General features: G+C 37.9%; 1 protein-coding gene across 4 annotated transcripts in view; it reads left to right on the forward strand.

Annotated features, from left to right (window-relative positions):
* Positions 1-14,919, forward strand: part of fam189a1 (family with sequence similarity 189 member A1) — a 91,582-nt gene that overhangs the window by 40,304 nt on the left and 36,359 nt on the right. For 3 of the 4 annotated variants that reach the window (XM_044100428.1, XM_044100411.1, XM_044100421.1), the window contains exon 2: positions 2,704-2,760. The exons of the other annotated variant lie outside the window; for it this stretch is intronic. Coding sequence is in view for 2 of the 3 variants with exons in the window: in XM_044100411.1 (XP_043956346.1) it covers positions 2,704-2,760 (57 nt within the window). In the remaining variant the exon portion in view is untranslated. The remainder of the gene's footprint in view (positions 1-2,703; positions 2,761-14,919) is intronic. 4 annotated transcript variants of the gene reach the window in all.

The following is a 14,919-nucleotide window of genomic DNA, read 5'->3' on the forward strand; positions in this document are numbered from 1 at the left end:
CTCATCGGAGAAACTGAAGCACCGTCGGCTTTGAATATGACATCTTGAATTCAAACAAATGGAAGTAGCAAGTAGAAGACACAGAAACAGACATCTCAACGCAATTATTTCAGGAAACACCTGAAGCTTCGGGCGGACGGGTTGCAGGTGGTTGGAGCACAAAATGTGAAAGCATGTTGGGGCTAATGGAGAAACCTGCAGCAGCAATCAGTCTGATGATTTGGATACAAACAACATGCTGAATTATTGATGTACTTCAATGCAGTTTAGAGGAAAACTCGCCTCACTGTGTGGAAGTATTACAGTAAAAGGCACATTTGGTTGCAATGCAACAGACATCATAGCTTTTTATTCAGCCTACTCAGAGGGCCAGTTTATTTGTCTGAAATGTTTTGGAAGGATTTGTAAAACATTGTCGCCTCCAAAGTGGCACAAATCAGAGGCGCTGATTTCAAATTTATGAATGCGCATGCACAGCATCTTTTCAGAGACTTTTCTTTATGTAACCCAGAAAAATAATGTGACCACCCAATAGTAACCAGAACAAAAGCATCTGCTTCCTGTTTTAATATGCTGTACTCCCACCTAAAGACATGTCATACTAATAGACAGGCTGAACGTTCCTGTGTGGTTTGTGGTGACAGATTTTGGTTTTTGTGGACATTTCGTTGTTAGAAAATAACCTCAACCATTGGAAAACGTCACAAGCTAACAAACACAACTGAATGCCATAAAATGCCTAGCTGTGTATTTATTTTAGTATTTTGGGTTAGGGGTTAGGTTTAGGTCTTTTGTATACATTGTCCTATATGGCTTATAAAACAATTATCTATTCACACAACCATAACAAGGAAAACAACCAATTCAGTAAAACTGAAAATATTTCCCAATCAGTATTTTCCCTCAAGCAACAAGATTACGTAATTTAGGGAACTTTTATTCAACCTATCAGCCCTTTCTTCAATAAATAGACAGCTACCATGATTATGCAGATAATATTTTCAATTGCATCAATATTTTAGATTATTTTATCAATAATAATTGTGGTAGTCTGGCATTTTGTTCCTGTGTCGTTGAACTATGATCTAACTCCGTCTCATTTCAATGTCATTGAACGTCTCTAAAAATAGATGGATTAAATCCTCCTCTTCCTCACCGACTTGGGCTCCGCACAGAGAAATCTGTGGTTTAATTTGCACTACATCTCCCCTGTCAGCAAATAAAAACACATTTAAATTAAAACCAGGACATTTTAAAGATGTGGTTCAACAAACTGTTGAGTGCTAACAGCCTTTCCAGCCCATTTCAATTACCGGAAGCAGCCTAATGAAATGGCACTGTACTGGGATGTGTGGGTGGTAAATCACTCGTAAGAAGCTACAGGCTACATTTATTATTCTTCAGAGGCATCACATCTTCTGCATTATTACTTGGTAAGCAGCACATTGTACAGGGCAATGCTTATTCAATCATAACTAAAAGAAAAATAATCAGTGATCCTGTGAAAAAAATCATACATTTCACATAAAAAGTTGGTTAAGAATATGATAGACATGAACAGAAATAAATGATTTGCTACATTTGTGAATTAACACGTCAACACAGCAAATTCTGCAGAGTTAAATCAACTCCATGCCGAGTCTATTTGTTCCTGATCAGAACTGGTGTTAATTTAACCCTTTCAGAGTTGCTTCAACAAGCGATTGAGTAACACTTGAAATAGTCATAACTACTCAAACTATTGTTGAAATAACTCTATAAGAGTTAAATTAATTCCAATTCTAAATGGACTCGGCATAGTGTTGATTTAACTCTGCAGAATTTGTTGTGAAACTGGTCTGACATGTAATTTAGGTTTAACAAAATGTTGAGTTTGTACAGAGGCCGAATCAATTATTAATAAAGTGCAGTTGATTTTTGTTTAAACGGTCTGGTGTGTTGTGATTTTCAGTTTTTTTGCACTGGTATTGTTAATATAGATACATAGAGTGTCCATAGAGTTACACATTACAGCTAGACTGCTTAGTTGTAGCTTTTGTCCAGGGTTCTCCTCACTCCTGGCACCCTTTTCCTCTCCAGCAGACTGAAAACACTCCTGCTAAAAGCCCATTTTGTTTTGTGGCCCTCATATAAGGAAGTAATTGTTGTTACATTTCATCGCCACTGATTGCAGGTTTTCATCGGCTTCAGAATTTGTCCTTTATGTCATTGTTCTAAGAGATTTGGCTGACCTATTCACGTAGTTTTGTTCAGGAAGTTCTTTTATCAGACTATTTAATGTCAATCGTTGATTGGTGAGTCAATGGACAAGTTGTGGCATCAACACAACATCATGATTGTTTATACATTTGCGTTGCATTCCCTGCAGTACTTCTTTTGAACATCACTGATGACAAAATACCCATACAGAAGTAATTACAGATGAACAAACAGGTTTTCAGGAAGACAAATTCAACAAACCTACAAATGGTCTCTGCAAACAGTTGATGATTTTAAATTAGTTTTTGAAAACTGAATAAATGCAGTTATTTCTTCAGTTGTTGTCCTCCAACAAGGTTAACTTATGGCTAACAAAAAATATTCAAGCTCCTGCAGAAATAATGGCGAAGACAGAGGAACTGATAACAAACACGTTGTTGCGTTTTCACACTCGTGTCAGTGACGTTTACTGACAGCATCTGTTTTGTTTTTTTTTCCTCTCAGGTTTTGCTCTCTGGACTCATCGGAGTGGTGTCATGGAAGAGGCCGCTCTCTCTTGTGGTGAGTGTCCTCTGAACGCCCACACTCAGCTGCTAATCTCACAGCTCCTAACAAACCAACAACATTGGAGTGAAATAAAGTCTCTTAGCGTGAAGGTGGGGACGTGGCATTCCTGGCTTTAGCCTACAAAGCACTGCAGCATAGATGAGATTGGAATTGACAGAAAAAGTCAAAAGAAGCAAAATGCTGAGTACGTGTGAGGTTTGGCTAGTGGACGTCCATATTGCTGATTCTGAGTTTACAAAAGGCTGTGAAACAGATGAAACTTTTTCTTCTTGGTGGAAAACACCAGATGACATGTTGTTGACACTGAACTAAATCTGGTGCTGTGGCTGCATGTGTCTTCTTGGCCTTGTTGATGGTTGCATTTATGACTTAGCAGCTATTCAAATGGTCACAGATTAGAGCTTTAACTTAGGGGTAAATGAAGGTCCTGCGATCACTTTTTAAAGAAGTTTTTATAGTTTCACGTCCGCAGATCTCTGTCAGTCTATTACAAAATGACAGTTTGGTAAAATGCTTCAAAACCGAATTTCAATTCATGATTCAAAGGTCAGCGCTCAAAGGCTTAACAAAAAGCTCTCTAAATTACTTCAGCTTTGAGGACTGGAGCACAGAAAGCCTTTGAAATACTTCAAGAAGAATAGGGAAACATTTTGACTGACAGTTTTGAAAGATTAGCAGAAAGTTTGACTTCTTGAAAATAAAATATTCAGTAACTGGGTCGGCTTAGAACTGTCTTCACTTGTGGAACGCATAAAACTGAGAGACTTAAATCCAAAAGAAAGTATCTGCTTCAAATCAACTACAAGGTGGAGGCTGCTGCGGCTAAAAGATGCAACAAAAAGCAACTTTACACAAAAAAAATGAAGAAAAGCAAAAATTCTGTTTGCTGGAGCAGTATTACAGATGACAGAAATCAAAGAAACTCAGCTGTAACCAGATATTTACAGGAAGTTAGAAAAGCAGCAGTTTACAACCTCTCTGAGTCAATACATCAAAATAGTTGGAGTTGTTTTTGGCAAATGGCAACGTTTATGGCAGATAGATGTTTTAATCTGTAACTGATGATTATTTTGATGTTGTCGATTAATAGCCAGCATTATCAAGATCAAGTTGTCCAGGTTCGAAATTGCAAAAAAGCCTCTTATCATCACCCAATAAGCCTCTCATTTGACTCTTCATAAGATCTTTTACTGAAATGTTACGTTTGTTAGATCAACTGTAATGTAAAAATGCCACTTTTGTTTCTTCAGGACAGAGAGAAAACTTTTGGGTAAATGTTAGAAAAGCCTCTTTGTTGTTTTTAAATCATGACCACCAACCTTAACTGATTCAAATGAGTACTTTTGATATTTTTCTGGGTTATTTTATGACCCTCCTGGATTTGCCATCTGTAAAGGTTTGGGGTAACGGTCGACACATCGCTCAACATTGTTCCATATTTTCTCCATTTGTGGACAAAACATACTTCTCACATCTTGATGTCTTTATGTTGTAGGAAAAAAAAGTGTTTATATTGATCTTAGCAACATGTATAAAAAGTATTTCACCACAAACAAACCTTGGGAAGAAATACAACAAAGACTGGAAAACAGAAATTATAAAGGTTGGAAATTTTGTAAAAAATAAAGAAATTAAAAAATAAATTGTCACGATAACACGTCCGATAACAGGGACATTTGTTTAGCACTATGTAAAAGGCTCTTGAAAACAGATGCATAATTAATGACCCATCCAGACTTGTTTTACATTCACATGTAGTATACTGTATCGTAAATCATTCTTCTTTTGCTCACAAAAAGATTTAGCTTTGATTGAGGTTTTTTCCGTTTCTTTTTTTTAAGCTGAGATCATGACTTGAGTAGCCCACACTCTACAAACCCCAATCCAATCCTGTTTCATGCTCCTGTAGTACCACAAATAATCTAATTTTATTCCTCCAATGTAACACACATAACCTTACACTCCTCCCCCATCATGCAGGAAACAGCTTGTCTTACTCCCTTAAGTTTTATCACCTTGCATCCCTGCTGCTTTTCCTTCATCCTTTTTTCTTCCTGTATGTGTGTGTGTGTGTGTGTGTGTGTTCATTCCCTTCCCCCAGCTCACACCACCTTCCTGCAACCTCAAACCAAATGAAGACATCAAAATCATTTCAGCTCCTAGAGATCAAAAACAGTGTCCCACCACTGAAGGCTTTACAAACACTGTTCACACTATTAAAAATGTTGGGAAATCTTCCCTTTGTCATCGTAAAAATCATCTCCGGCTTAATTGCTGCTTCTAAAGGGGTCTTAATTTTCCTTCTTGTGTTCATGACTGTTACCCCGAAGCCTCATGTTCAGTCCTGACAGGCAAGCTTCTGGCCTGGACCCAGTGATGACTGGCAGGTGACTAATACACCGGCTGGACAATTTTAAAAGCTGGCAACATTGCACCAACCCACCTGCCAACTGTGGGTGGCCATGCTCTGCATCGTGCTTTGCTTAAACTAGTGTTCCTCCAGACTGCTGAAGCACGTGTGTTAAACATTTGTTTTTCTAAGCTTGACTTCTGCAAGCTGGGTCTCTCATTAATGGTCCAGACAACGATCATGTAATAACAACAATATACGTTCAAAGCCATTTATTATGAGACAATGATCTTTTGATTGCATGCGTGTAGTAATTAAAGGTTAAACAACATAATCATATTTTTTTCCATATGTCTACAATGGTTTCATTGTTTCACAGCCAAGTCAATACTCAGCATATGATTCGTTGTTAGAAAAACTTTCATTGTAGTGGTTATTAATCAACATCCCTTAGACTGAGGGTCATAAAAACATTCATGCGTTTCAAAACTTTAGAACAGCGTACATGTGGAATAAAATATCATTTCAGCTAAACCAGGGGTTTTCAAAGTATGAAAGGGTGAGCCCCCCTTCAAGGAGCTTAAAGCCTGCTGCGCCCCCTTCCTTCCTCCCCCCGTGGAGGGGGCGGAGGGGGAGGTAAGTTACTTTCCAAGTCAAGTAGTAACTAACTGCAGGAAAGTAACTAACTGCAGGATTAAGTAACTTTTTAGTTACTTTCAGCAGCTGCTAACAACAACGCTCTGCCTCCTGTGAAAATCACATTGAGCTTTGCCAATACTTAATTGTAAGTTATTTTATAATGGTAACATCAACAATGTGTCTCCACTGATAAGGTTGAACTGAAGAGGAGATTGTACAAAAAATAAAAAACATGAGTAATTTGTGTGGTCCACTGTTGTCTGGAAAACTCTAAGAAGAATTTTAAAGCCCCCCTCCCCCCAGCCTCCAGATTCTGCGTTACGCCCCTGAGTTTGATGTCGCAGCACAGAGCTCCTCCTGCAGCTCCACAGCTCCGATGGCTGCGACACTTACCGTAATATTAATAATTATAACGGTGCTAACTTGCCATTATAACTATTGCCAACTACGGACACGTTTATTCGTGGCTGTTTTCACGTTTATTGCGCTGTTTATATTGGTCTCGATGTTTGCAGTTTTCTGGAGCGCAACGCGAAGCTCGACGTCATTCAGAGGTAATACATTAACTTGACATTAACAAAGATATAGCGGGACGGATCATCCTGGAAATGATGGACAGGGAGAGACGGAGTAAAACTACCTTAATGACGGACAAATTCTGGGATTTATTGTGAGTCTCTGCTTATTTCCAAGCCCAAATGAGCAACTTCACGTTCAAAAACGAGCCCAAAAAGGCGCAACCCGCCGCTCATTAAATCTGCAAGCGACTTTAAAAAAATGAAGCCCAAAGCCGCTTATAATAATCGGACTTGTCGACAGAAACTCAAAATAGTTCCAGTTTTTCCACCAACAAAATGCGCATCTCCCTCCATTGTTTACATTTCTGTTGCATAGAGACGTCGGTCACTCGACAAGACACGTAGAGGAAATACGATTAAATAACAAAAGAAGATAGTAACGCAAAAATGATTTTGATAAGTAACTGTAGTCTGACTACTGGATTTGAAATAGCAACGCGTTATATTACTCGTTACTGAAAAAAGTGGTCCGACGTCAGTAACATTACTGACATCACTGGCCAAAACATCCTCTAAGGGGGGAAACATTTCCACTGATCCCCGCTCCACACGCGCACCCCACAGTACCAACTTTTTCCTAAATCCACAGAGTTGATCGTGTGCGTAAAAGACGTTTCTCTCACATCAGTAGACAGCAAGCAGATAGCTTTTCCGGTTTATTTTTTCCCTCGCACCGCGCCTCCCCTAAAGTGCTCTGGCGCCCCCCCCGGGGAGGCGCGCCTCACACTTTGAAAACCGCCGAGCTAAACTAAGATGTCCAACAAGGATATCTTGAAGTGTCTAGGACGAGACGGTTAAATAAAGAAGTTATTTACATGCATTGTATAAGAGACAATCTTTATTTCTCACTGTCTGACTGACATTGCGTCTGAGAAAACTACTCCTGTTTTGTGTTTGTTAGGATTACTAATATCATTTTCATTTTTCTGTAACTTAAATTTGACTTTGTGAGCTAAGGGCCTGGACGTTTTAGGAATTTTGCTTTACCTTTCAAAGTCAAATGGTTTTGTGCGTTTTCTTTGGTTTATGTAGAAATCTTTTTTTAGCCTGAATGTTTGGACACAAAAGCGTTGGGTGTTCTTCCCCATTTACTCATACAGCAGTTTGCAGAAAGTTTGGCTCATGTCGTAACCTGGTCAGGCTCCTGTAGTTTTCCACAAGGAAGGTTCTTAGCTGCATTTGTGCCTCCATTTCACTCAAATTATCTTAACCAAACCTTACAAAGCCAAGACGTCATCATCTATGTTTTCTGAAATATATTTACCAGAGACGACATTTTTCTGGCATTGAGCAAACAAATAATTTGGGCAATCCTAACTGACCTGAAGCAGGAAAACATACAGTATGGTTTAATGCAAAAAATATTTGTTTCTGTACTGTGTGTATATAGATGGTTCTGGTTGTGTGCGAATGATTAAACCTTGTGAAGTTAATTAATCAGGTAACTAACTTCATCAGTTGTTACCTGGCAACTAAAATGTGATCAGCCACAATAGTTGTTTGGTTAAGTGAAGTTAATCAATCGTCTTTCTTTCGTTTGTTTTCCTCTTTTCCCACACATCTGAACTTAACTTCCTAATGACAATTGTATAATGTGTTTATTTGTTAAAAAGTTTTATGACTTCAGTTTCCAACCCTCGAAGGAACTTGTTTAGTTCGATGTTTGGGTCCTTTTCTCAAGAGGACTGTGACACAGCTTTATCGCTCTTTTAATCTTATATCATGTGCATGATACTTTATTGCACACTGATATGGAGCTGAGTTGTCTCTGTTTTATCAGTAAACAAGCAAAGGTGAGGAGGAGTGACATAAATAAGAGTTTAGCAATTTACTACAGTGTGTGCTGGAGAAAAAAAAAAAAAAAAAAGATTTATCCAGGATAGTGAGTACGGCAAATACATCTGTCTGAGTCAGGGTCTTCCCTCGAGGCTTTTTATTCCTCGGGTCTGGGATTTAGAGTCACACAGATTCATTAATACGATTATGTTGTTTACTTGTTCGCTTAATTTCCTTCTTTGAATGAATAAAATATCATCTCAAATTACACTTTGATCTCATTTGGATAAGAAAATGTACTTTCTACATCTAAGAATATGAAAGAAACTTCCTTTATGGACTCAAGGTTGCTTGGTTCGGCATTCAAGTTATTGCTGTTTTATTGTTTTCATTGTGGATACACAAACATCTTGCTAACAGAGACTGCAATGTCTGATTAATCTTTAAAGTAAACATAAAAATGTGTTAAAACCTAAAAAAAAAGTGCTGAAGCACATGTGAGAATTAGAAGCTGCACTGTTTCTTGGCTCATGCCACGTCTTTCTGGATTCATCAGTAGTTACCTGGCAACTAAAATGTGATCACGAGACTAAAGCCGTGTCTGAATCCATCCCCCGAGACTCAGACTGAGCTGAGCTAACCCAAGCTGAAGAGACAGATGGGATTATTATTAGTAGTATTAAACTAAACAGTTATTAATTTAATCTTTCTCCACGTTCAGCTCTTCACGCTTATTTGAAATAATAATTTTGGCAGGACAAACACGGGATTTATGGAGATGTTGTTACGCTTAGTTGAAAGAGAAAACAGTTGTCTAAGGCACTCATTAGTGCGTGCGCCATTATTGTCAAGGAGGAGTTTCAACATATCACTCAGATGGAAAAAAACACCCTGCACTCTTTTGCCTTTTTCTGACAGTGATGGATTATGTGCATCAGAGGACGGTTTGGTTCCTGTTTATTCCTGCTGGGAAATAACTGTGTGATGGCTGTGCCACGTGAAATTCATGTTTTAAAACTCCCCACTAAGACAGGCAATACATTCTTTAAATATCTCTATGTTCAATGCAAAGTTATCTCCATATTTCGGTGCAACTAAATTGAACAGAAATATTGACTTACCTTGTGCTTTAATGTATATAATCTTCTTGTCGGGAATAAGCGCTGCACAACATGTTGTGTTTCTGAATGCTTGTTTATAGCTGAGGGTTAAGTATGATCAATACAGCTTTCACATCTGCCTGCAGCCATTTCACTAAAGCTTAAATGAATTTTGGAATCAATACACAAGTCCTAATTTGGTCTTTTGGGATCTAATTTGTTAAAAGGGACACAAATCTATGGAACAATATGAATTATGAGAAAGAATAGAGTTCATGGCCGTCGTTTATGCTGGTACCAAGCTGTAAATGTCCGTGTTAAATGGGAGGAGCTTGTTTCTGTCGTTTGCAGATTGAGACTGGAACTAGAAGAAAACAGCAATTAACTGCGAACATGTTCCTTTGCAAATCTTGGTGTTCTCAGATGTGTGAGGCTGCCAACAGCATTTTCTTTAGTGAGCGTCAGAAGTAGAGAAGATGCAAATGAATCGACTCACTTGGTGACATCACTTGCAGTAGTTCATTTGAAGGGAAATAAAAGGTGGAATGAGTTTCATCCATTGTTCTTTTTTTTTTTTTTGTATACTCGCTTGATCTTTGTAGTCGTGCCTCTGTCCAGAGGCCAATAAAAGAGTAAAAGATTCACATAGACACACAACCACGGAGGCAAACTCACTTACACCAATGGGCAAATTAGAGAGAACAATAATGCTATTATGCATGTTTGTGGATTGTTGAAGGAAGCAAGAGCACTGTTAGAAGTACTATTAAATATCCATATTCCCAAATTAATCACAGGTTGGCATATGAAACAATTATTAAGGTTCCAATTGGCCATAATGTTAAAGTAACATGTTTCTATTAGTACTTTTAAACTACATGCAATCGGCAAGTTTTAAATGTTTGCTTTTCTAACTTCCTGAAGCACCTCGCTGTGTTGCAGTTCTAACATTGCCTCTCAAATCATTTGGAAAATTCCAGTGGAGATTTGATTTCAGCTGCTTTAACTTTTATTTTTATTTTGTCCTGTCTGACTTTAAAGCAGTACTGAAAATATCTTTTATTATCATATTTCTGTTATATTAAGTTCTCTATCTCTCTGCTTCTGTCATAATTAATAAAAAATTAGAAGTATTCTTTAATGCTTCTAAGTAAAAATGTGCTCTATCCCAGGTTCCTGGATGTTGTCCTTCCTATCAAACATTTACATTTTGTAGTACTCCGTTTTCACAGCAAACTAGAAAGCTTTTTTTCTGAACTATTACAACAAACCCAAAACAACAGTTCCAGTGCAAACTATATTCACATGGTTTACTTAAAGGTGGTTTGGTTCATTCATAAAAACAAGCCGTTATGTGCACCGTAGTGTCGTCAGTGGGCTGAAGTATAACAGAGAGGGATTTAAATAATGGAGAGGCACAGGAGTGGAGAGGTGAAACGGTCACTGCGCTTGTGAGGTGTCGGGAGGTAACAGCATGTGCCTCTGCTCTGTGTTTCCATGCAGGTTGAGGTTGTCCTCTTCTTTGGCTGGATGGTAATGGAGGAGTACGTAAGCTCTGAGTGCTTTCCTGTTTTTATGAACTGTTTCTGCACTAAAAGTTCCTTCTAAAAAGGATAATATTTCTTGTTCTATGCAAACAATTTTTCTTCCAAAAAGGCACAAAGAAATGAATAAACAAATACATCTGCTGTTGTTTTGGCTTTGCTGTCTTGCTGCTGTTAAAAATAGTACAACTTCAATATTTTTATTTTTTTCTCCAGCATTCCAGTCCATCAATTTGGTCCCGACTGAGATATCTCAGCAAAATCTGGTGCAGCATGAAATCTGACCCAGACGTCTGTGATTCACAGAGGACGGATTCTTCTGACTTTGATGGATTTTCCTCTTGTGCCTTGTCAGAGAACATCTGAGCATGCTGATGTTTGCTCTTCTTTGACAAGCACCTGTGGACTTCAATCATTGTTTCACTAGTAAAAATAGGAGAGCACACAAGAAAAAAGCACATGCCCTGTAATGATACAGTCAAAGTAAATGTGGATTCATGTCGGTATTGCTGTTTTTAATGTACTACATGGAGTTTAAACATATGGCACATATGTGTTTTTACAGACCCCAAATTAGATAAATCCCCTTGTCAATCAAGATCTATTAAGTGACCTGTTTCACATAGTACTGCAATCTGCACTGCTACAAAGATTGACCTCAATATTTCACCTACAGTGCATTGTTTCATCTGGGATTGATAAATCATGCGGCACTGTAAATATTTTTACATTGCTGGTCTTGTTTTTTTATTTATTTATTTTTAGTAGAAATGAGCTGCTGTTGTTCATTCCCAAGAGTTCTCGAGGTTAAGCATATTTTTCTGCTCTTGTAACACTGTTGACTCTCCAAGGATTCTTTAGTGACTGTAAAGAAAATCTTTGACTCCCACCTCTTAAAGTAAAAAAGAAAAAAAGTGCTTGTGGCTACAACAGAAACCTTTCCTTTCCACCCAGATGGTTACCTTGGTGGCGTTGTGATGTGACTCTCTAATGTTTCCATTAACCTTTGGATTGACAGGCAGGAAATGGAGCATGTTTCTGGGTTCAGGTGATGAATATTACCTTCGCCGTGATGCCTGTTCAGACGAAAGACCAAAAACAGTCATTCACTTTTGATCTTTCAAGATTAGAACCTGCCACCTTGTCCTGTGCCCACGTTCCCTGTGCCATTTAACAGTTCTTTTGTGAATATAGTTGTTTATAACATGACAGTGATCATGCTGGTTACCCTGTCAGTCTGTCGGCTGCAGTCAAGGAGGACCTTCAGTATGCTATTGTTGCTGGGAAGACAAAGTCTTTATGGGACATCATGCAGTGAAATTTGTCAAATATTTCACATCACCTGTGATTGAGTGTTTGTCAGGTACCAGCTTGAGTCTTCAAGTCAACCTAGACACATGGATACAGAGGGTTTTAATAGAACAATGAGAATAACACAGTTGTTTCTGTCCATGTAAAAGATGCATGTGAATATGTATTGTGTATCTTAGGCCATAAATAAAATCCTTTGTAATGGATTCACGTTGAAAAACGGCCTTACATTAGCATTATGTGCTCCTTCTGAACATGTCATCGGCAAAGCAAATAGCACTAATGATGTTGTTAGTAACAGCTGGTATGAAAAGTTGTCATTAACCCACTTAGCTTCACACATACAGCTTATGTCTCATTTCTTGCCATAGAGAGAAAAACACTTAGATAATCTATCACATATTTTTGGCCTTAATGCAAATCACTTCGAAAGCTAGCAAAGAAACTTACATATGTAATATTTTATGCTTTAAATAATATTGTAGATAGTATTAATTTTATGTGTTATATCATGTATGGTATGAAATGCTAATAAAATGCGTTTGTGAGAGATGAACTGGTATAAACTAAGAATGAAGATGCTCCATCTAAATCTTGTGCCATGCCATGGGGGAATATTTTAACAATGTCCCTTATATTTTTTGAATGAAGGGAACAAGGGAGCCTTTGAATTCATAGAGAAATTGTAACCCTTGGCGATGTGATTCCCCTAAGTCACGTTGCACTTGCTAGAGTTAAACATCTACATTTCTTTTTTCTGAAACCAGAGTTACTGATGGTTATTGTTTCTCTATGAGTTGAGGAACATCTTGCTACTATTTCATCAGATAATCTTTTAAAAGGGTGAAAAATAGCATAAATAGACATCGAGTTTAGACACCGAACCTTTTTTTTTTTTTTTGTGACATATTTATAACAGTTTGAAGCTGGCACATAAACTTTGCTAGAGAGATAAAATAGTGGAAAGATATTGAAACTAGAAACCATTTAATGTCTTTTCAGTCATTTCTCGTTCAGATAAGGGTCAGATGAAATTCTGATGTGGAGGGGCAGATTTGTGCATCATCGAATCGCAGTTATGATGTTTGTTTCTTATGAGAAATTAGATTACTTACACATATTGACATTTTCTAGAAAGCTAAAATGGTTATAACATCACATCTGACTGTGGTAAATATTGCTAAAGACATACATTTATTATGATGCCTCTTTATATTTCATGAAATATGACTTCAAGGCCTTAAGGCATAACATTGGATGTTTTCCAGGCACATAGTGCTGTTTTGTAAAAAAAAACAACCTGATTTCCTTATTAAAGGCCACATCTACTGACCAAATTTAACTTTTTGAAACTCCTTGGTGTTGTAGAAATGTTTGGCTTTTGTTCCACAATGTTGTGTCCCAGCTGCGTGAACATTTCTAAGCTTCCCGTTGCCAAAGTCGGCTGGGGAATATTTGTTGGCTGCTTGTAAAACACACAACCTCCAATCTTTTAAACTGGATTACAAACCAAGTCTGTCCACATCTACAAATACACCAACAACGTGCACAAATGTCTAACCCAACATCCACATAAAAACCGTAGACTTTCCATTACAATCACATAACTACTGAAGGGCCAGCAGGACACTGGCGATAGGTTTTATGGGTGCTCTCTGTGAGACCGTGTGACCCTGCAGACAGTCCATAAATATTACGGCCTGTAGCAGAGGAAAGAGGGAGGCAGAGAGATGGATGTGGCTTGCTGACTCCGATTCCACCAGCGGATAGATTTATAACAAGCACAGCGGCACAAAATATCAATGCTTAGAAATTTCTGAGTTCAGTTCTAATTATCCAGTTAACTTAATGATTACAATTAGGAGACGGCGAGTGTTTCCGCCCAGTTTTGCCCTCCAATAACTCCGTATTTTCACAAAGACCTTAACGGACAAATTAATCCTCTCATTAGGAGTGAAATTGGCCTGTTGGCAGCTTCTGTTCCTGCTTCTGTTGCAAACAGGGACTGATAAAGTGATTCTATTTCATTTTAAAAAAACAAAAACCTTTTTGCAATATAATTAGTCTAATTTATATCTTAACCATGCACTTAATCTTTAATTGTACAATTAATATGAAACAAAGGTACAATAATAAGAGTCAGTAGTTTGTGGTAATTTGTTTGTCTTCTTCAGTGTAATGAACATCCAGATTATTAATAGCAGTGCTAATCATGTATGCTGGGAGAATGTATGCAGAGGTGAGTGATGACATGACTGTGGGGGTGTGCACATGTGTGAAAATTAGTTGGCAGCTGTGTTTCTATTTTCTGCAACATGTAAATAAATGTACAGCTGCTGCAAAATCTCCCCCCTCCCTCTTAAACGCAGATCACAGAAGCTTTTGCAGATATCAGTCTTTCTAACGTTCTAATCTTTTTGTCCGCTCACAAACCAGCACCATCTGGCATTGCCAACCATCCTAACTTGCTCACAGTGGATTGTTTTGATCCATTTGCATTAAACAGGCGAACAGGCAATCAATTGTTTCCATACAGATCTGATAATCTTCTGACATAATAATGTGTTTATTCGTCAGTCCAATAAGCAGAGCTTTGCTGAGTTTCAGCACAAAGATAAAAAGCCAATAAATCTGTCCAGTGGTTCCTTGTCTGTTGCCAAGATTTATGACACTCCAGGCTTTATTTGAATTTCATCGAGCACAGGAAGTCTTTTAATTAAGTGTTAGGAGCTACATTTAGCTGGTGCTTCCAAGCTCACTTTAAATCTATGACAGATTTTATGAATAGACTGTTAATTCAAGGTGTTAATGACTTTTAATTTCTTAAACACAGAATTTAATCAGTGATTACATTT

This window comes from Gambusia affinis, linkage group LG02 (genome assembly GCF_019740435.1).
Source record: "Gambusia affinis linkage group LG02, SWU_Gaff_1.0, whole genome shotgun sequence".
Lineage (NCBI taxonomy): Eukaryota > Metazoa > Chordata > Actinopteri > Cyprinodontiformes > Poeciliidae > Gambusia > Gambusia affinis.